At 34.9% G+C, this 22,317-nt stretch overlaps 4 protein-coding genes across 5 annotated transcripts; 1 reads left to right on the top strand and 3 right to left on the bottom strand.

The window, feature by feature from the left end:
* On the bottom strand, positions 1-5,479 carry LOC145613816 (protein FAR1-RELATED SEQUENCE 6-like). The gene is made up of 5 exons (XM_081668862.1): positions 5,074-5,479; positions 3,082-4,483; positions 580-1,748; positions 391-484; positions 1-272 (listed from the first exon to the last, which is right to left on the bottom strand). Exons 2-5 carry the CDS (start codon positions 3,320-3,322, stop codon positions 1-3), a joined length of 1,776 nt encoding a protein of 591 aa, XP_081524988.1. The 5' UTR covers positions 3,323-4,483; positions 5,074-5,479.
* LOC145613817 (protein FAR1-RELATED SEQUENCE 6-like) lies at positions 3,380-4,198 on the bottom strand. Its single transcript, XM_081668863.1, has 2 exons — positions 3,876-4,198; positions 3,380-3,713 (listed from the first exon to the last, which is right to left on the bottom strand). The coding sequence occupies exons 1-2, from the start codon at positions 4,196-4,198 to the stop codon at positions 3,380-3,382; spliced, it is 657 nt and encodes a 218-aa protein (XP_081524989.1).
* Positions 5,480-6,004: 525 nt separating the features above from the next.
* Positions 6,005-9,550, top strand: LOC145613230 (putative disease resistance protein At4g33300). The gene is made up of 5 exons (XM_081668294.1): positions 6,005-6,781; positions 7,122-7,516; positions 7,609-7,964; positions 8,073-8,278; positions 8,418-9,550. The coding sequence occupies exons 1-5, from the start codon at positions 6,094-6,096 to the stop codon at positions 9,248-9,250; spliced, it is 2,478 nt and encodes an 825-aa protein (XP_081524420.1). The 5' UTR covers positions 6,005-6,093; the 3' UTR covers positions 9,251-9,550.
* A 3,588-nt stretch (positions 9,551-13,138) lies between these two features.
* LOC145613202 (nucleobase-ascorbate transporter 3-like) lies at positions 13,139-20,203 on the bottom strand. 2 transcript variants are annotated; one of them, XM_081668264.1, is made up of 15 exons: positions 19,749-20,203; positions 17,478-17,575; positions 17,187-17,363; positions 16,547-16,647; positions 16,300-16,375; positions 16,153-16,212; positions 15,868-16,052; positions 15,639-15,735; positions 15,371-15,457; positions 15,225-15,283; positions 14,545-14,636; positions 14,371-14,448; positions 14,085-14,245; positions 13,429-13,679; positions 13,139-13,316 (listed from the first exon to the last, which is right to left on the bottom strand). In XM_081668264.1, exons 1-14 carry the CDS (start codon positions 19,951-19,953, stop codon positions 13,458-13,460), a joined length of 1,698 nt encoding a protein of 565 aa, XP_081524390.1. In that variant the 5' UTR covers positions 19,954-20,203; the 3' UTR covers positions 13,139-13,316; positions 13,429-13,457. The 2 variants fall into 2 exon arrangements, with proteins under 2 accessions (XP_081524390.1, XP_081524389.1); XM_081668263.1 differs by having other exon boundaries at positions 13,139-13,679.
* Positions 20,204-22,317: the final 2,114 nt, after the last annotated feature.

A 22,317-nucleotide genomic window follows, 5' to 3' on the forward strand; every position in this document is an offset into this window, starting at 1 on the left:
TTACAATAACAACTTGTGAAATGAATTTGTTACAAGCATATCAATTATTATTCCCAGAGAAATTAGAATGAGTTTGTGTGGGCGTGTTAAGGACAAAGCCAGGATTGATAAATTGGCCACATCCCCAAAATGCAGTTGTCTGTGGCACGCATTGTTAGTAAAGTAACCAACTGCCTCACTTTGCGGATTGATATGAATCTCACCAGCTAATACTCTTCCGTTCAACGTTGAAGGCCCCCCGCTCCCAATTCCACCATAATATCCTGGTTCACCTACACATATGTGGTAAATGTTTATTTGCATCTAATACACCAAAATCAAAACGCAAAGGTAAGATACTGAATGTATTACTTAACTAGCCGACAAATACCTAACTATTGTGAATTAAACCATTGTTATGCTGCTGTTGGAGGTATAACATATCACCCCTAAAATGAGAAATGGGATTATGCTGAGTAGGTAACACGTTGTTGGGGAAACAAACCTACACACAATACTATTTGTTAACACTGATTAATGAAAATAATGAACATATGACATACATGATACACTTATTATACCCAAATCAGATAACCTTACTTGTTGGAAATCCGCCGGATGTTGCAAGAACTCAGAGGGATGATGTTGCACAGTCCCATTACCATATTGTAAGTGATCATCATGCCCCTTGGCCTGTTTCTTCTTACCATATGTCTTTGGAACCTTGGCTTTGGCCTTTTCTGCTGGGGATACAAACCGTGTTGTTCGAGGTCTGCCTTTGTTATTACCTCCTCGAGGTTCTGGATCTTTCACCACACATGTGGAATTGGGTGTGTCTAAGGATCCTACAACGCTTGCTTTATTAACTGAGCTTGGGGTTTTGGGAGTTGGAGGTGTAGCATGTTTCACTGCCTCCACATCAACACTATGCCTTTCACCCCCACCGGAACCTTGGCCCGACCCTTCTGCCAACACACAAAGTTCATCCACCTTAATGCTCATAAGCTGAATCAAGTCCATCAAGACTTCAACAGCTTCATCTGACGCCGAACCACGCAATACAACAGGTTCAAGGGCTAACATCAGCTTATCATATCTTTGAACCTCTTCTGTTTTTGAGGCATCATGATAGGAAACTTTAACGAGATTGTGTTTCCGACTAATATACTTTCTCCACCTGTCTAGTATGTACATGGTAGGGACATTAGTTACTCCACTCATGTCTAAAACCTTGATTATGTGCCTACAAATTATCCCATGACATTCAAAGTGGCAACAATCACAGTATGCTTCCTGTCTCTCTGTGTTGTACAAAACAATATAGTCCTTCAACCGACCTTTGAGAGGAGTCTCCTTCTTTTTTTTCTTGCAATATATCCATACACGGTCTGAGAACACATACTCCTCCTCTTTATGTGACACCGACTTCTTTGATACAAGAGTAACATATGCGACTCGGTTGCATTGGTTTTGCACTTCTACAAACTTTGCATCCGTGTACAACTTCTGAAATTTACGTTCCAGCCCAAATTCTGATATCAATGGCCTCACAAAACGTGTACAGTTTGCATCCGCTTCCTTCTCATCGTTTGCTCGGCTTTCCATCGCCTTACAATAATTAGGAGCAAACTCACATAGTCGGGTGTGCCTTTTAATATAACCATCGAAAAAGCTATTTATGCTCTCAACCCTTTGAGTTGTCTGCATTCCTGCCCAAAACACACCTTTCACATATGCGGGAATCCACATCTCTCGTTCCTCGTATAGGCCTATCCAAATAAATATGGCATTTTAACAATTAACAAACCCTTTAACCATCAAATGAAGTCCTATAACTCAACATTTAACAGGAGATTGGAGACATGCAAAGTTTTGGGACGGAACATAACTAGGGAACTTGTATCTATGAATCACATCTAAGATACTTGTCTAGTCCAGTGGGTAGAGACTCTCATATGCAAAAAGAAAACACCCTCTTTTAGCTTAATGTGATAAAAATCAGTGTAAAATGAGATATCTATCTTTCTTTTCAAAGTTTGTAGCATGTTTGAAAATGAAATTGCACAAATGTGTTGATAAATTACGATGTTTAATTCGTGAGATGGCAAAAGAAGATGAAGAAGAGAGAATTTCGTTTTTTAGTAATAAAACTAAGATTGATGCTACGGTTGTAGATGATGATCTTCTAAGAAAGAAAAAAAACTAGAAAGAGGAAAAAGATTTCAAATTCGGATATACATTGGAGAAAAGGAAGGGGATCAGAAAAGAGGAGAATTTAGAGAAAGTGTTTGTTACATTTCTTGCAAACACATCCTACTTTACAGATTTTGGAGTACCAATTATCTAATACATTATCTACTGCATAAACAGTTTTATGTTGTGGTAAAATGCTTCATTTCTTGTAATTTCTTAAAATTGATTTATGTCTTGGGCTCACCAAATATGTATCTACGGTAAAGACTTAACAATATTTCTTAGTACTCTATCATAGTACATGTATCTATATGTCATACACATGGAAGATATAATATTAAACAAGTGATAGGAAACATTAATAGATGGACTCAAGTCATAGGGCAACAAATCCTATGTTGGTATTTACTTTATACCATCATAACCTATGTTGGTATTTATACAGTATAAGGTAATTAACAATACAGTATAAGGTAATTAACAATTATCTTAGTTATAATGTAGAATAGGAGTATGTTATGATAAGGTTGGCCTCATAAACAAACTACAATCAAAAGTATCAATTTCATGTGACTTTTTTGTACCAGCAAGCTATCTAACAACTCGGTAAAAACACAAATCCTATAAACAAATCAGGGAGTAAGAACTCGAAGAAAAATAAATAAAAAACATGGGTTCAAACTAAAATAATTTCAGACTTTATTTCATCATCCAAACAATTTCATCACCCAAACAATTTCATCACACTAAAATGCGTGTTTACTGAATTTATCATGCATAATACATGCTGAATTAATTTCAGCATGCAAACAATCTGAATTTCTTAAAGCATACAGAAAATAAAATACCATCAGCATTAAGCAAAAACATGAATATTAACAAAGCTATTATTACAGTAGGCAAACGCACCTTCCAACCACTCGTAGCACTCATACTCTTCTAGCTTGAATTTTTTGACAAATTTCCACCAAGAATCAACAAACTCCTCTGGAGTAATGCTATTGTAGATGACATGTTGCAATTCCTCTTTAACATCTTCGTAATTAGCAATAGCACCAGGTTTGGTACCAAACTTCTTCATGATGTGCCACAAACACCACCGATGGCGTGTTTGCGGCATTGGGAACACCGATCTTATTGCCTTCCTCATTGCAGGGTCCTAATCTATCATAATTGCAACAAGGGGCTTTCCACCCATACAAGAAACCTACGTCTTGAATAGCCACTCAAACGTCTCGGCATTCTCATGGGAAACCAAAGCACATCCAAGTAGGATTGTCTGACCATGGTAATTCACCCCAACAAAGTTTGAAAAGGGGAGCTTATACTGGTTTGTCAAGTATGTTGAATCGAAGCAGACAACATCTCCAAAATACTGAAACGCCTCCCTACTCCGGGCATCAACCCACATGATGTCTTTCAATCTCCCCTTTTCATCAAGGCGATGTACGTGAAAAAAATTTTGATTATCCGCAGTCATTTTATCAAAATACTCCAACATAGCCGCATCATCACCATTTTTTAACTTCAACCTCCTCTTTCTATTCACCAAATTATGAATATCTTTTTTCGTGAATCCCACATTCTCCACACCATGTCTTTGTCACGCCAAGTTGTTAAATATTTGACCTACCGGGGCGCCAGATGCATGGTCAGTTTCAATCCTTTGCTCCAAATGTTTAGTGATTTTTTCCTTCCTATACATTGCAATGTGTCTTGACAGCTCGGGACTCACTGTGTGATTGTGAACATTCACTACTTTCTTGATCTGCCACCCACTTTCATCGTTGCCTTGCCCATACATCATAACTAAGCAGTTGCATTTTTTACTCTTCTTCTTCATAGATGGATCATCATAAACCACAACCCTCTTCCTATATGTTGTCATACCGTAACACTCACACTTCCAAACATAAGTGCTATAAGATCTTGTCTTCCCACCACCTATACGCACAACACCAAATCCCTCTTGCTTCCCATAACTAAGATAATAATTATTCAAGTCATCCCAAGTACTAAACTCCATTCCTACTTCTGGGGGTACTACTCCTCCCACTACACATCTACCTAAACTTTCTAAGCTTTCATTATATAAATCCACAATACATTCGTCCTCGGTAATGGTACATTCAGCAGGGGGGTCTTTATTCAAGTCAAAACCCTCCCCTACATCATTATTCAAATCATCAATATTCTAATCATCATTCAAATCAAAATGATCACTTTCATCACTGTCAGAACTACTATATGAGCTGCAACTAAGGTATGTGCCCCCTTGTGTATCATGGTTCTGGAGCACAACATTACACTCCTAACCAAACCAAACAACAAAATTAATGAACACATATTCTTCAATCATAATAAACCAAGAAAAGAACACCACAACAAGATCAACACAACTCATGAAACAGCAAATATTAGACAATTCCTCCAAATATTTCATGCATGGTTGTTGGTATTACCAGTACGTACCATTAACCATGTAGATGGTATACAAACGTTAACATACACTTTGATTACACCATATACATTGATACCAACCTCATATACATTGATACCAACCTCATATACACTTTGATTGTTCCTACATAATGGTATGGTCTGAATTGTTCCTACATGCAGATAATATGGTTGCATAAAAACAAGATAACTAACTATAAATCAAGTACAAATTAATTAATTACTGAAAAATATACTTGTTCACGCATGTTGATCAATTTAACTATATTGTTCAATTCCTCATTTCTCAACAACAAACAAATGTCACAATTTTCAGCATTACAATTTATCAAAACATTCCCTATTTCTAATAATGAATTTACAGCAAACCGAATTACCATAATCAAAATCAATTACAATTTTTGGAAAACAAAAAGAAAACAAATCAAAATAATAACTTACCTCAATCATCTCACTGTCTTTGTTTCCCGAATTACAAAAATCCATTCCCCTACAAACCCACACCTAATCCTCTTCTATTTCAGATCTAAAGTTGCAGCTCACTCAATTTTAACAAATTAATTACTCCAATAATAAGAGCTTCTCTCAAAATTTAGGCCTAATCTTCTTCTATTTCAGATCCACAGTTGCAGCTGGCTCAATTTTCAGAAATTAATTACTCATAAAATATAAGAGCTTCTCTTCTCTTAAATTTTGGGACTGTACAACCCTTTGGAGCTTCAATTTATTATTTTGTGTTTTTCTCTTTGCTTTGGGTGGGGGGATAGGGGAGGGAACCCCATTAATTATTTCACCAAAATTTGAGAGGGAAAAAATTGGGGAAAATTTTGGGCAATTTTTTGCCCGCCATTGATTCATGCTTGTGGCTGGTGAAATTTTGGGGAGGAGAACATAAGAGTACCAAGTGGTCCCTTTCTCTTTTTCAGCTATTTTGTTTCATTTAATTTTGGGTGGTCCCTTTAATTTAACCACCCTTTCTCTTTTCTTTTTTTTTTTTTTTTTTTTATTTTAGTTGAGTCCACTTAGTTGAAACCAAGCATTTCCCCTAAATTGACTATAGTGGTATAACTAAAACCTGAAAATTAAAGGGTGGTTAAATTCTAGTCTCTTTCCAATTGTTATTTTGGGGTATCGAATATGCGGTCCCCTCCTATCAAGTGTGTCTCAATCACCACTACATCAATAGTCAATTGATACTAATGTTAGTTTTTAAAATTGTATGAATTTGGTATGTTAAACCTTATCAAACTACAAGAGTATCAACCTATCACGCTTGGCCCCAATAAAAAACAACTTTCTCTTATCCAATGGACCTACCCAAAAGAAAAAAAAAAATAAAACAAATGATTCTTATTGACTTTTATAAATTAATAAACTATTCCTAGTCTTCCCACTACATTTCACCCGCCATATTCCCACTCACTTGTTTCTCTCCATCATACTCAACTCACGTCCACACTTATGGCCGTGACTGATCTTTTCGCCGGCGAGATCGCCACTGAACTCCTCAAACACCTCCTCGCAATCGTCCGTAAATCAGCTTTTTGTAGAGCTAGTGCAGAAGAACTCAGTAATCATATCCGTGATCTCCTCCCCATCATCCAAGAAATCAAGTACTCTGGCGTTGAGCTACCTCAGTGTCGACAGGCTCAGCTCGATCGAGTCTCCGAATTGCTTCGACACGGCATGGAGCTCTCGCAGAAGGTTCTTGCATCGAACCGATGGAATGTGTACAAGAATTTGCAGCTAGCTAGGAAGATGGAGAAGCTTGAGAAGAAGGTGTCAAGGTTTGTGCACGGTCCTATGCAGGCTCATATTCTTGCTGATGTTCATCATCTTAGGTTTGATTCGGCCGAGCGGTTTGATCGGATTGATGGGTCGACTAGACAGATTGAGAGGCAACTTGGGTCGTTGAGGATTGGAGGTGTTGGTGGTGGGTGGGTGGAGGAGGAGATTAGGAGAGTGGAGGGATTAGAAGGGGGGTTTGAGGGTAGTTTGGGGAATTTAGGGGTGAGTTTGGAAGTGGGTGTTAGGAAAGTTAGGGAGATTTTATTGGAAAAAAGTAATGGTGTTTTTGGGATTTGTGGGATTGGTGGGAGTGGTAAAACTACCCTTGTTAAAGAACTTTGTAGGGATGATCAACTTAAATGTAAGTTATTTAATCGCTAAGTGTCGTTGCCTCGTGATCTGTCTAATTGTACTTTAAATAATATTCACGTATATGATTTGAATCATTCCAACAAAAATGATGGAATGAAATTGTTGATTTTTTCATTCAAAGTAGAGCAAGGTGTTATGTATTACTTCTTTTTGCTTAGAAAATTTCTGGTAAATTTGTAACTAGTATTGAATTCAAAGAAGAGAAAGTGTATCAGTCAAAATTATGGAGGTTATAACTTTCTAATTTCAGTAAATAAGTAGACTTTGGCTAAATTTAGCTTGTATTTTGGGTGATCTTGCCTCTGACTTTCTGAATCAAACTCTTGCAGCTTACTTTAATGACCGGATTTTGAACTTGACTGTATCTCAATCTCCTAATGTGGAGGAACTGAGATTAAGGGTATGGCAATTTTTGTCGGAAACGGAGTATATGGATACCAGTTCTGAGGCTTCTCAGTGGAACCTCCAATCTGAATCAATGTTTGGAGCTCGTGCCCTCGTGGTTTTAGATGATGTTTGGTCACTGTCAGTGCTGGAACAGCTTATCTTTCGAGTGCCCGGGTGCAAAACCCTTGTGGTTTCCAGGTCGAAGTTTCCAACTGTTGCTAACCAGACCTATGAGGTTGAACTGTTGAACAATACTGAAGCTATGGCTTTGTTTTGTCACTCTGCTTTTGGGCAGAGTTCTGTTCCTGTTAGTGCTGATGAACGATTGGTCGAGCAGGTATTGCTTCAGTAGTTGTCTAGAAGCTTTGTGATTTGTTAGTCTTCAATTCTGCTGCTCTTTACATTATGCTGAAGTTGGTTTGTATTTAGCTTGTCAGTGAATGTAAGGGGCTGCCTTTGGCTCTAAAAGTCATTGGAGCTTCATTGCGAGAGCAACCACAAATGTTCTGGATAAGTGCAAGGAACAGACTTTCGCGGGGTGAGCCAATTGGTGAATCTCATGAGGTTAATTTGCTAAAGCGGATGGAAACAAGTATATCATACTTGCCAGAAAAGGTTAGGGAATGTTTCCTGGACTTGGCTTGCTTCCCTGAGGACAAGAAGATTCCCCTAGATGTTTTGATTAACATGTGGGTCGAGATTCATGACATTGATGAAGAGGAGGCTTTTGCTATTCTCATTGAGTTGTCGGAGAAGAATCTTCTTACCATAGTGAAAGATGCAAGGTAATTTTCAAGCCAGGAAATCATTTTGAAAGAGTTATGTAACCTTATGTTCTATATGATCATTTGCATAGATTTTGACTCGTCACATTCAATGTGTTCAATTGACAGGGCTGGAGATCTGTATAGTAGTTATTATACCATATTTGTAATGCAGCATGATGTATTGAGAGACCTAGCTTTGCATTTAAGCAATACTGGGAATATAAATCAGAGAAAGCGGCTGCTTATGCCACGAAGAGAAGCAAGTCTTCCAAAAGAATGGGAGAGGAATGCAGATCAGCCATTCAATGCCCAGACTGTTTCACTCCATACAGGTATAATCAACAATTCGCGCTGCAGCATTTGCTTGCATAAGTGGCAGATTTCACCATCCTAATATGCTTACAATTAATTTAATGGTTTACTTTATGATCCTAATACTTCTGTGACTATGCTATATATTTCAATCTACAGGAGAAATGCAAGAAATGGATTGGTTTGCCATGGATTTCCCTAAAGTTGAAGTGCTTGTACTGAACTTCACCTCAAGCGAGTATTTTCTTCCACCCTTCATAAACAACATGCCAAGGCTAAGGGCATTGATCTTAATAAACAGCAGCACATTACATGCAGTCCTTCTCAACCTATCAGTATTTGCTAATATGCCGAATTTGAGGAGCCTTTGGCTCGAAAAGATTTCAGTTCCTCAGTTGCCCAAGAGTACCAAACCATTGGTGAAATTGCGGAAGATGTCACTAGTCTTATCCAAAATCGACAATAGTTTTGACCAGTCCGTCATGGATATGCCAAGGTTATTCCCACATCTCTCAGAACTCACTATAGATCATTGTATAGACCTGGTCAAGCTGCCTGTGAGCATATGCTGGCTTCGCTCACTAGTGACTCTGAGCATCACTAACTGTCACAGTCTAAAAGAGCTACCTTCTGATTTGGGTATGTTGGATTCACTACAAATCCTTAGAGTCTATGCTTGCCCGAATCTGAAAATTCTGCCTCCTGGGATATGCCAGCTTGATTGGTTAAAATACCTTGACATCTCTCAATGTGTCAATTTAATATGTCTCCCAGAAAACTTTGGTAGACTGATGAGTTTGGAGAAGGTTGACATGCGCGAGTGTTCCTATATAAAGAAGCTGCCAAAGTCTGCAGTATCTTTGCAGTCACTGCGGCATGTTATATGTGATGAAGAGATTTCATGGAGGTGGAAGGAGTTGGAAATGGCTCATCCGGGACTCAAGGTTCAGGTTGTCGAGGAATGTTTTGATCTAGATTGGTTAACAGACTGAGTTGGAGGATGGAAAGGGTGGTATGAGATCCCCTCATCGTGTTGTGCTTGACAGTGCACAGGGCGGTAGAGGATCTCATTCCAGCTTTCGCCGAGCAGTAAAGTGACATTGTTTTTGTATATAGTTATTGTATCTAATTTCAGTCTAATATGATGTATAAAGTGGTATGATTGATAGCTATTTAGTTATCTGCTTCTAAAAATCAATGCAAGTGTAAATATTACTCTACGAAAATGTACTATATTCAAAGATGAGTTAGTGCTACTCCCTCTGCTTTGAAAACAAGGCAGAATTCTTCTATTAGTATTCAGTTAAATAATTTGAAAACCCTGACTTGGTTGTTGAAATTGATACAGAGCATATGACAATGATAACTTTAGAACAAACACTTAAAACACGTTATTATATAAGCAAAAGTAATAGTACAATTTTCGCCATAAAAACCATTTTTTTATAATATGCTGAAACTATTGTGATACTCTCTTTTATTTTTATTTTTTTTTATAATTTGTATCACTTTGTATTGCACAAAGTTTTAGGAGAGTAATATAATATTGTGAGTGGGTGAATAAATTATTATAGGTTAAGTAAGATGGGATCATGAAAGAGAAAGTATGTGAGAGATGATAGATATTTTTATTATTTTAGTGGAGACCATGGAAGAAAAAGAAATGATAAAATAAGTTGAGTGGGGTTTAAAGTAAGAGAGAGTAATGATAAAATATAGTATAAAGTTACCAAATATAGAAGTGATGCATTTGTAAAAAAAAAAAAAAAAAAAAAAAAAAAAAAAAAAAAAAAAAAGTGATGCAAATAAAAAAACGGAGGGAGTACTTTCGTTTCAGAAAAGTCTTGTACTAACTATAAAAAAAATAATAATAATAAAATAAATAAAATCGGAGGGAGTAAGGGTTTGTCATCTTCAGCTTAATTTCAGTTCGGTTCAATTTAGTTCCAATCAGTGCAGTTCAGTTCTGTTCAATTCAGTTCTAATCAGTTCAGTTCAGTTTCTAATTTTCTTCTCTCATTAAATACTCATTACAGCTCAGTTCAGTTCAGTTCAGTTCACCTTAGTTCAGTAAATCAGAGCAGGCCCTAAGAGATAAGGCACGGTGTCTAATCAGAAAGTAGAGTGTGAATCGATTTTGGTCTTCCCAAATATACTTATAACGCGTTGAAAATATTAAATGAATAATTAGAGGCTGCTTAAAAACGGTAAGAGACAATTTAAGACTTGGAAGCTTCTTAGAAAATTGTGCACATAAAGACGCATTAAGTTCACATCAATGCAACTTTCATTGTCCAAAAAATCACATCAATTCTTTTCGCATGTCGACTAATAAAGCAAAGTGATTGCACAACATATCATACGTGGTGCAACTATGTTTAGCCCTCGTTGTCTCAGTAGACAGCGGGCCCAGCCAACATATCATATCATTCATGCTTATTTTATTTATTTTTTTTAAAAAAAAAAATTTCAGATTATCTAAATATCTTAACTCTGGGCCATATAGGGTAGAATGTCAATTCAAATGCTTGCCTTGGGTTTGATTAGGTCGGACAATTTTTAAAGTTGAGTCAAGCTAAATTATAGTATCCACGCTAGTCGAAACCCGAATTGAATATTTCTTGGGTTAGGTTCTGATCGGATCGGGTTAGATCTTGGGTGTGCTTTTGACTCCTCTAATATGGAGTATTCCTTCCGTCCTTTAATTAGATTCCTACTTCTCTCTATTATGTGAGGAATAAATGCTAGAAATAGAAATTTAGGAATAAAGGAAATGAGGAAGTACTACCTTTGTTTTCTAATAAGCTTCTTGTTTGACTTTGTACTATTTGCTTATACTATATCTCTTTGATGGCGTTTTAAGTACTCAAATTACTACCTTTGTACTCCATTTCATATTATTTGACAAATCTAATATATATATATAGGGGAGTTTTTTCCCGAGTTTTTAGAGAGCCAAGTAGAATTTAATTTTCTTAGCGCGCCATGTAGGATTATAAAGTTTAGTTGTAGCCAATTAAATAAGAGATTATTAATTTATTTTACAATTAAATAATTCAAATGCCACGTAAGCCAAATTGACAAATGATATTTTTAAGTTTAAATTAATTAAATATAAAATATTATTATTTGATATTAAGAATTTTATCTAAATATGCAACAAATTTTAGCACATAAATACAAAAAAATATATTTTAGAAAATTCAAACAAACCATGCATCACACGGGCTTCATCTAGTATTTTAAAAACAAGTATAGATTCCCATTCTTTTATCATTTGAATGCAATTTTATATTTATTATTATATTAATCCTCAAATCATTTTGGGACTAAGGCCATTTTATTGTTTATACTCCGTATATGATAACACTATTAATGGATAATGATTTTTTTAAGAATAAATAATGGATAATGATCAAGTATTCCCTTCGTTTATTTTTTTTTTTTTCAAAACTAGAGTTACGACACCCACACCCACTACTTTTTTATTATAGCTTTCCTCTCACATTTATTATTTTTCAATAAAATATTACTCACTATCATTTTTTTCTTACAACACTTATCTCTTATTTTATTTTAGTCAATTAAATTGCCTAAAACTATATGCCGGTCAAACTGGACACTTAAAAAAACACAGAGGGAGCAAAACAACTACGAAGTAGTATTTAGCCCGGGCAATGCCCCAGGTCGATATGTTTAATTTTATTGTATTATAGCTTTCATGTATTATATATAAATGTAGATGATTTTTAATTTTCTTATGTACATAATAATGTTAAATAGTTTTATTTTAGATTTAGTCTAAGTTTTGTCATGCAAAAGTACAAAGAAAAACACTTCCATGGTCTATGTGAACTATATATGTTTAAGAATATGTTAATTAAATTATTAGGTAGCAAAGTTGGTATGACTTTTAATTCATTTCCCAATAGAACGAAAACTCTGTACAACAACATTTTTTAATTGATGTGTAGCATTATCTCAACTCTAGGATTTTTTTTTTTTTTTTTTTACCTTCGTTTTTTCATTTCTACTCGCTTACTACATACAAAGTTTATGCAATTTAAGAAATTGTTAAAAGAATGTGAGTAACCGAGTGGAAGTAAAATAAATTACATATTAAAAAAAAAAAAAAAAAAAAAAAAAAAGTAAAAAGATGGGTTTATGCAAGTAAGGTATAATCATTGTGAGTTTGAAGGAATAAGATTTTTTTTTTTTTTTTTTTTTTGGTGTTTAGATAGCCACAAGGGACGGAAGTAAGAATCGATCCCAAAATCTCCTGAAATCGGGAGGGAGCTCTAACCACTTGAGCTATCCCTCACTCTCATAGTTTGAAGGAATAAGATGGAACATGAGATAATGAGATATGTCATAATTAGAAAAAAAATAAGATGAGTTGAACGTAAAAGAGTGACCTAAAACAGAAAGTGATTAGACCAAAAGAAAAACGAAGGGAGTACTAACCAAAAATTACATGACAAATACACATTGATTGGTATACAAAATGTTCTACTATATTTCATTTATTATTTCCATTTTTAGCTCCTAAGTCATTTTCTAGTCTAATCAATGGACCTCTTCTTCTCAGTGTTCTTTATGCTAAAACACATTACATTAGCAAAGGTGCCCTAATTGTTCAAATTTCATATAATATATTTAATAATTAAAAAAATTGAATAATGAAAACAAAATCCGATAACAAACATGCATTTCTTCTACAGTCATGCTTAACAAATGTGCCCTAAATATTTAAAAAAAAAAAAAAAAGCAACATTTCCTCGAATGCCAGCACCATATTGGTATACTAAGCACATCACAAGCATCAGAATTAAGGATCATAACACAGTAACAGTATCAGGATAAAATCACAAGCGTTCATCTAGGAGAGAAAAACTACGCTACACTAAAGTAAACACTGAAGTACATTGCAATCGTTTACAGTTTACACAAACAAAATCACAGCTGTTCTTCTAGGAGAGGAAAACTGTGCTAATCTAATCGAATTAGCAGTCGTTTACAAGAGAAAGGAATAGGCGCCTGTGGATCAAACATCAATACCTACCAGTAAAAGTTATTTTGACATATTCTTATATGTTGCAATGAATATCATTACTATATCACATACACAAAGAAGTTAAAAAGCTAAAGATACAAAAGATGAAACCCAAACCTTAATTTACAAGGCAAGATTTGATGTTGTTACTTGATGAATCTGGTGGGCATGAACTCGTTTATTCTGAGAGGAAGACTATAAAATTCTTCGTTTCTCACCTCACCCTTTCTGTTTTGGAAGGGAATCCACCATGGGACACCTCTATCAAGGGCGGTATCCCTTGGTTCTAGTGTGATATCAAGCAACGTCCCAACAATCATGGCCACCGTTGCAGGAGATGAGAAAATTGCATTCAGTATGTCATTAAACTGCAAAGATAAAAAAAAAAAAAAAAAAATCCATCAAAAAAATCAATCTCCAATTATTGAAAACAAGACACAACACAATTGCTCTTTTGATCAACCTACTGTTTTCCATATATTTTCACAGTTTGATATTTTTTTTTTTATGTTTTTATTTTTTATTTCATTATATCAATAAACATAGCTAATAAATTATACAATCTACTTATATAGAGGTAAAACTGCTGCTCCAAAACCTTCACAGAACAGAATTTTATACAAGTTACTAATTATTGTGGTAATAGCTTCAATTTGCATATCTTTCACTCTCTATCTCCGTGCAATCAGCCAATCACATTGTAATGAATATTACGAATGTTTGAAGCATAAAACACAAACATATGCCAACATCAGTTGGTGTAGATAACTTACCCATGAACCACCAGTGTTAACTGGTCCATGATTTGCCGACATGGTGTAACTCATAAAGTAATAAGGTATCGAGATACCAAGGAAAAGGCTCAGCCCCAAAACATACATATTCCTCATGGAATTATTGTTTGTGAATTGAATGAAGGAAATCCCATTGGCAGCTGCAAGGGAGTGATTAGATTAGAATACATCGATAAGAACTAGTAGGTTGTTAAGTACCTAAAGGGTCTTAACTAACAAATGTGCAAAGTTCACAAATAGGTAAATGAAATATAAAGATACTTGCCAACTATTCCATATAAAATGCAATAAATGGCAGCAAAAATTGGTAGAGGGATTGATGCAAAGAAAGCTCCAAATTTTCCTGAAACAGAAATTTGGGAGAGAAAATTAGATTACAAATATGTGTCTTTTATTTCATTAAAGCTTTAATTGCAGCTGGTACGCCACAACTGCTCACCAAATATGGAGAAAAAGATCATGAAAGCTGTGGAGACTTGGACAACTCTTCTACTTCCTACATGCGTCAGTCCAAGAAGTCCGACATTTTCCCTGCAATAAAAGTTGAGTTTAGATAGAAGACATGTAGCACCTTGGTGAAGGTGCTGGAAAACCTGAAAGTACTACATCCTTCTAAAAGTAATAGTAGCCTATGAGATTAATGAGATCAATGAGATCTTTTCGTATCTCTGCCAGCAGAGGAAGGCAGTTGGGAAAAGAGTTTGGGGGGGGTGGGGGGGTTGGGGGGACTATCTGTGTATACTTATAAAGCTCACATACGTAACAGAAACAACCCTGCATAGATTCATGTACTGTGGGCAGGATCTTGAGAGGTCTAGATGTTTTGAACAATAACCTTAACAGCAGAGAAAGATGGGGGTAATTGTTATTGTCCTACCATCGACTCAAGTGAAACTTAACAAACTATCTAGCATGGGAAGAAAATTCTCAGAAAGGAGATTAAATTACACCCATTTTTTCACAGGAATACTGAGTTTTAAGAGGAATCAATTGGCCGATAACACAATGAATTATTTTCAAACAGAGTGCTAGCAGAAAAAATATACACTATAATAGTGAACCACAAACTTGCAAACTAGATTCAGCGGCATGTGAATACAGGATGTACAGGACACTTACACGGAAGCAGTTGTACCAACAACAGTACCAAATAGCCCATCAAGAAGCATGCTAATCCCCTGCATACCAAAAGAATAGAAAATCTTATTTAGTACATATTAGTTCATGCTGAATAGCCAAAATAAAGATATTATCTTAGCCTCAACCTGCCACCCTATGCTTCTGCTCAGCACATGAGCCGGAGGAGGAGTAGCACCAGATAAGCGGGCAGCTGCATAAAATGTTCCAGTTGTCTGCACCAGAAAATGAATCATTCATGAAGATGGATCAAATAAATATGACAGCATCCTTCTGCCGAATGCAGCTCATTATTACATATTTAGATCAGCTTTCAGCTACAGAATCTGATATCATAATACTCACATCATGAAAACACAAGCAAAGTTAAAAATAATTATGTGAATGTGTTCGAACCTCTGCTGACGCAACAAGTGCAGCACCCATCATCCCAAAAACACTGCCTGCACTGAATATAGGGGTACCCCACTGGAAAGGGTATGGAATTTTTATCCTAGATATTACCCACGAATGTCAGAAGCTGATCAATTAAAGGAATTATATATTTAAAAGAACTAAGCCTTATACCAATGGGAAAATAATTCTAAGAGCATATATATGGCTGCCTAAACTTCTGTGGACATACCATGGGGCAGACGATACTAGGAAATTGCGATCTGTGCGGCAACTCATCTTTGTCTGGTCCTTGACTCTATTATACACACCACCAGCAGTTAAGATGGCCGCAAAAGCCCAGATTATTCCCATGCAAATAAGCAATGCATATCTTTCTAAAATTGAGTGCGCTCTTGAGTGGATACGTTTGGCATACTGAAAAAGCAAAGCACAAAAAACTTATGTTCTTTAGCATAGGTCGGTTTGTACCCTTTTAATGATGAAAGAGAGTGATATTAGTCAATCTGAAAATTGCCTGTTGAACGAGAACTAGCAAAATTAGCATTGGTAGGCCCAGCTCCACACAGTTTGCAAGCTGTAACGAAGCATAAGATCTCATCAGCAACGTTTGACACCTAAAAACTCAAATAAATGTTCCTCAAACCCAAAAAGAGGACAATACCTGTGGAAAGCCCCTTGCAAACAGACCAAGCCCAACCACTGAAACTACAGGCACGATGACTACCGGACTAAAGAGCCTGCCAATGATATATTATGAAAAACAAAGACAATCAAAACATTATCTCAACTAAAGATCTAATTAAAGCTTCCGTGTGATTTCCTCCATTGAATTTTTTTTTACATCGGTGATATAAGAGCATAAGTAAATTGAAATACAGAAGTATTTTCACAGGAAGACATTTTCCAACCTCGTGAAGTTTCCCCATGCTTTGCTAAATCCAAGAATAATGCTGACAAAAGATGATACTATCAAAGATCCTTGAACAGTCCTTATATTGTGGATAAACCTCTGCACCAAAAATCAATCTTCAAGGTCTCATCATGTCTACCAATTTTCTATAATTTTTAGACATGTACACAAAATGTAGATTACCAATGGCTCAAGTATAAATAGGCATGATGGCCAACTCAGATCCAAAATAAGTATTGGCAAAATGGCAAATAAGCAAAATCGTTATTTCACATATATGTAATGTATCGAGTACATTCATAATATTTAACATTGCATCACCTTACAGTCTTTTGTTTGTTAATGTTTTTCCATTACTCACTATGAAAATAATGTAGTTATTTTCATAGCAAGCATAGCTAAAAGCTATGCACGTAAGCTGGTGTCTTTCCCATACTAGTTCAAGTGCTCTATTTTATAGTAACTCCAATATATCTAACATTCCAATCAAATTCAGCAGAGATATTCTCAGAAGTATTTTTAAACATAAAGGTTTGAGAAAACCCTGCATTTTATTGTATAATTGTATTGTTGACTTATAGAGGCAGGAATTAAAATCTTGAACATTAACTGAAATACAGAGATTAATAACCTCTTACCTGGTGTTCACTAGCAAAATATCCAGAATTATTGCTATGGATGATAGTCATAACGGGTATAAGATACACATACGATGGACCCATCACCACAGGGAGTCTAGACCCAATCAAGGTTTGAATAAGAGTATTGATTCCCGACATGAAGAGCAAAGATTGGATTACACGGGCTTTATCCCCCTAATATAAAGAAATTACGAGGATTGAAGTTCGTGCAACAACAAATGAAAGTTTAGCACAATACAATACCAACATATACTTTAAACTAAAACTAGGAAGGTGAACAGAACGTACACGGTTACCGCCCATAGCAGGCACAATGGAATTGGTGATCAAGATAGTTGTTCCAAGCATGACAATGTAGTGTTGAAAACCCAGTATGCAAGTTTGATCTGCAAATATTGTGTATGTTATTAGCAAAAACGAAAGAAGAGGGAGGGTGGAGTTTGCATGTGGAAGATAACATTTTCATTTCATTCCTCTAAAGCATTTAATTATGTCATTTACAAATAATTATCTTACTCATAGCAAAGAATTATTAGAGATCACACAGAATTTCATGGATTACTAATATAATAGCCATGTTCATTGTCCACAACCAAACTTTTCGCCAGGCTCTACCAAGCAAGGCTATACCGAATTTTTCTACTATAACTATGGCCAAAAGAGAACATATAACCCCAGCCACCATGTCCACACTCCAGAAGGAAATTATTCGCCTAGGCTCTACCAAGCAAAGTTATATGTAGTATTTATCTTCTACATACTACAGCTATATATGCCAAAAATAGAACCTATATTTCCAGACAATGTAAACAATCTAAAACATAGACCTTCACAATCATGTCCCACACTTCCAATGTCCCTGGTAGAGAGTATGCCCAGCCCTTTGATCCCCCGCCAGACTGCCATAGTAAATGGGCAGCAAAAACCATTAAGTGACCTGTGAGTTGACCTTGGATTTAATGATGTTTAAATCAACAAATAGGTATAATATACGAGTACATCCTACTATTCATTGAGCAAAGCAATGACAGCATCTCTATCATTTGACATTAATAATAATCCTTCAAAGCGCTTGCCAAGGTGGAATTCTCACTTTCGAATCGAAACTCTCCTCCTCTCCTCCTCGCCCTCTCCCCACACAAGTTTGTGAGTAATGGTTCTCTATCTTATAGTATTACTTTAGGTGGCTGACATATTCACACCCCCCAGCACCTTGAATTGAGAATAAAATTAAGTCGGGGAGATAAAATGCCTCACCAATGAGGCTATCATTCATTCTCAACACTATAAGCGCATTGCCGAATCCATTGCCTAATTAACATCTACAATTCTTAAACTCCTCCTTTTAACTTTATTTTTTGTACACAATACAAGACACTAGAAATTGGGTAAGAGTAGTTCCAACACTTCTATTTTAATTAGCAAAGTATGTCAAAAAGAAAAAAGCCTAGTATTAGAAATCATGTCCCCTCCATTTCATTTCTTCAATTTCCTATTCATAGACTACTGACACCTCTGGAAGAAAATAATTATAACTCCAAAACTCGCTTAGTTTCTCAATTTGACCTTTTATTCAATTTCCACCTACATTACTCCGATTCTTTCTTATCTTAGATACAGATACACGACACTTGACATTTTATTTTGGACCAAAACCTTCATAAAATGGCCATGTATGACATTAAAGACACATGACAGTACTAGTTGAATCCAAATAACACGGACTTCAACTGTTGATCAGTGAGATGAAACTTGTATCCGCTACGATTACCATGGGCACACTTTCAATCATGTATTCATGTCCACCTAACTTCGAGTTAAGATATCTCCATATCAGTTCGTCAAGCCGAGTTAAGATATCTCCATATCAGTTTGTCAAGCTTACATGACTGAATACATGCTTGGTCTACCAAAAAATCAAATAAGATATTAAAAAAAGGCGATTTATGTCTAACCCTCGTCTAAAAAAGAGCTTAAATAATAAACATTAGTCTACAACCATCAAAAGGAAAAAGCTAACACAGAAAGAAACTTTTTTCATTCCCTTCAAGAAAAATTCTAATTTTAAAAAAAAAAACACATATAATTAAGTAACAAATCCAATTTCAATATACTCATTAATTAATACAGATACTAAAAAGATCACACTTCATTTCCAAAAAGCGTCACCTGATCAACTACTCTCAGCATATACTACTATAGAATCCCAGAAAAAAGCTGGAATCATATCTCCAAAAAGCCGAATCAAATTAGATTCAAACAAACACAAATTAATAATAATTATAATAATAATAATAATAATAATAATTGAAAATTCATAACCTTTTCACTTCAATACTAATTCAAAAAGTTAGTCAACTTAGTTTCTCAATACAAACACAACACAACCAACAAAAAGAACCCATTAAAATGAACAATAACCTGTTAAAATCAGCAATTAACAAACTTATATTATAGTCAGGTTAATTTCGAAAACTGACAACATAAAAGTGAAAACATAAAATAAAAACGATGACGAACAAGCCCTTATAAAAAATGCAATGACGGAGAGAGACTAACGCCAAGAGGGGTTGGAGTGGATGCAATAATGAAGATTAGTGAGTTGTTCTTGAGGCTGAAAGATGGGACCACGAGCGGCACCCATCGGAAGATGTGGCCCTGGCTGTGATTGTGGTGGAGCCATCGGCTGCGACGGCGGAGGTGGGTGGTTGTTTTGGCTATGGTTATGGTGATGGTGATGGTCATGGTTGTGAGTTTCTCCCATTTTTTTAATGGTTTTTGTTGAATCACCGACAATGAAAGAGAGAAAGAGAGAGTAGTTTGCTGAGTATGTAGTTAACTCTGTTTATTCAAATGGAGTTCAGTTTTGTTTTGTTTTGTTTTGTTTGTATTAAGGAGTTAATAAGTGGAGTACAAGTATTTAATTAAGGAGTTTAATACGGATTTGAATTGATTAATTAGAGAGAGAAAGAGAGGGGAGGAGAGAGAGAGAGAGAGAGAGAGAGTGAGGTGATAAATGAGAAGCATGGGAGAAGAGAGAAGAGAGTTCCCGGCTGTACGAAGTTCGAGAAGTTGGAACTTGGAAGTACTGTTGGAGTTATTATAATAATATCTTCAAATTTAATTTTTTTTTTAAAAAAAAGGAAAAAAAAAATTTATAATAATATCTTGGATATCTTTTGCCTTTTTCCGTAGCTTAAGACGTCGGTAAATCTTGCTTTTACCATGAATGTACGACTACTTAACTGCTTAAAAAGCATTCACACAATCATATTATTAGGAGGAGGAAGTCAAGAACAAATTTAATGATCAAAAGTTGGAAAAATTAAGTTTTTAGAGTAATTACAAATTTACAATAGTTTTAAGTAATAATTATTACTATCTTTGAATGTGGACCAGGACATAGATATTTAGGGATTGTTCACATTTACTTAAGTTCAATTCAGTTCAGCTTCGATCAGTTCAACTCCAATCAGTTCAACTCAGATTATAATTTCCATCTCTCAAAAAATATTCATTTTAGTTTAATTCAGTTCAGTTCAGCTCCAATCAGTTTAGTTCAGTTCAATTAAGCTCTAATCAGTTCAATTTAGTTCAGTTCAGCTTAGTTCAGTAAATGTGAACAGACCCTTAGTATGGAACAAGTGTTAGGCTCAGGCAATGCCCCGAGTTTACTGCACCATTTTCATGATTAAAAAAAATCTTTATTAATACTACCTCCGTCCCCTTTTGATAGTCCCTTATGGCAAATTTTAGTCCCAAAATGTTCACCCCATTTGCTTTTTCCAACAACCATTAGTCCATTAATATTAATTTTTTTACCAAATTTCCCTCCAATTTGCAACAACTTGTGCAAATATAAATTTTTCATGTAAATTTTGCTTTCCCATGTACTTTTATTACTTTCTCTCTCTACTTTTTTGCATACCCAATGTTAATTTACTTTTTCAATGTACTTTAACTAATTTTATTTGTGTTTATTAATTATCGTGAAAAATACCCATAAGGGACTATCAAAAGGGAACGGAGGGAGTATTTAATTTTTATTGAGTGACATGTAAATAGTTAACTTTAACTATTACTAAAACATAACATTGCTGACATTATCATCTCTTAAATTATCTTACGTGTCATTCTCACATTAAAAAGTTTCCCTCCATTTCTATCGTTGATGTCATCAATTATTGTTATTATTTTAATTTTTTTTAAACAATTATTATTTTAATCAACATTATACAATTTTGAATAAAAAATAATTGCTACTTATTTTTACACAGATGATAAAATTAATTTTTTATGCATGATAACAAAATTATTTCATATGCATAATAACAAAGTTATTTAAATCGTGTAACGCACGAGTCTAATTTAGTATGACAATAATTTAGTGGCTAACACGTTGGAGTTTAAACCTTAAGGTTGTGGGTTCAAATCTTGAAAATGAGGAGAGCTTCATGTGGTACCTTCTTCAGGAACGTCTTTTAATATATATAGTACTTGTATATATTAATATAGATATAGATGTAAGATTAGCGAGTTTTATAACAAAAAAAATCTTAAAAAAAATAAATAACATCATTTTTTAAAAATAATAACAAAAAAAATTTTAAAAGCTTGAAAAAAAAATTCTGGCTATGCCAAAAAAAAAAAATAGTAATGATAAAAGCTTAAAACCAAAATTAACGAAGAGAACACATGCCTAAATACAAAATTTTACAACTTTCACTCATTGTTGAAATAATATAATTTTTTTAATTAATTAAATTCACTAAACGAAATAGATCTAATTCCCAAAAAATAATTTCACAAAGTAGTAAAATTGTGATTTAGAATAATTTATTTGTCATGCTTTATTTATTTTTTAAAGTATTTTTTTTTCATCTGGTAGAGTATATATATAACATATTCTTGGGTCTCAACCATCAGCTTAAACTTTAACGTGACACAAACGTCACGGGTTCGAATCTCATCCACCCCCCTTCAAAATGGAATTAATCCGCGCCAGGTATCTCTTAATCTTTTGGTTGAGAGAGAAAGTCTAAAATGAAATGTTGGTTTTTTTCCGCATTTTCCCTAGTTTCAAGTTACACACCTACTTATATAAACAATTTCTCTCAAAACTGCTTAA

Source organism: Chenopodium album, chromosome 25 (assembly GCF_948465745.1).
Source record: "Chenopodium album chromosome 25, dcCheAlbu1.1, whole genome shotgun sequence".
In the NCBI taxonomy this organism is placed as follows: Eukaryota; Viridiplantae; Streptophyta; class Magnoliopsida; order Caryophyllales; family Amaranthaceae; genus Chenopodium; species Chenopodium album.

Coding starts and splice junctions, on each gene's coding strand:
- LOC145613816 (XM_081668862.1), bottom strand. CDS start 3,322: ATGAGGAAGGCAATAAGATCGGTGTTCCCAATGCCGCAAACACGCCAT. Junction 1,749..3,081: donor GTGCTACGAGTGGTTGGAAG/GTGCGTTTGCCT, acceptor TTATTTGGATAG/GCCTATACGAGGAACGAGAG. Junction 485..579: donor ATCCGGCGGATTTCCAACAA/GTAAGGTTATCT, acceptor TATTGTGTGTAG/GTTTGTTTCCCCAACAACGT.
- LOC145613817 (XM_081668863.1), bottom strand. CDS start 4,198: ATGGAGTTTAGTACTTGGGATGACTTGAATAATTATTATCTTAGTTAT. Junction 3,714..3,875: donor CTGTCAAGACACATTGCAAT/GTATAGGAAGGA, acceptor TTTGGTGAATAG/AAAGAGGAGGTTGAAGTTAA.
- LOC145613230 (XM_081668294.1), top strand. CDS start 6,094: ATGGCCGTGACTGATCTTTTCGCCGGCGAGATCGCCACTGAACTCCTC. Junction 6,782..7,121: donor TAGGGATGATCAACTTAAAT/GTAAGTTATTTA, acceptor AAACTCTTGCAG/CTTACTTTAATGACCGGATT. Junction 7,965..8,072: donor ACCATAGTGAAAGATGCAAG/GTAATTTTCAAG, acceptor TTCAATTGACAG/GGCTGGAGATCTGTATAGTA.
- LOC145613202 (XM_081668264.1), bottom strand. CDS start 19,953: ATGGGAGAAACTCACAACCATGACCATCACCATCACCATAACCATAGC. Junction 17,576..19,748: donor CCACTCCAACCCCTCTTGGC/GTTAGTCTCTCT, acceptor CAATATTTGCAG/ATCAAACTTGCATACTGGGT. Junction 17,364..17,477: donor CTGCTATGGGCGGTAACCGT/GTACGTTCTGTT, acceptor TCTTTATATTAG/GGGGATAAAGCCCGTGTAAT.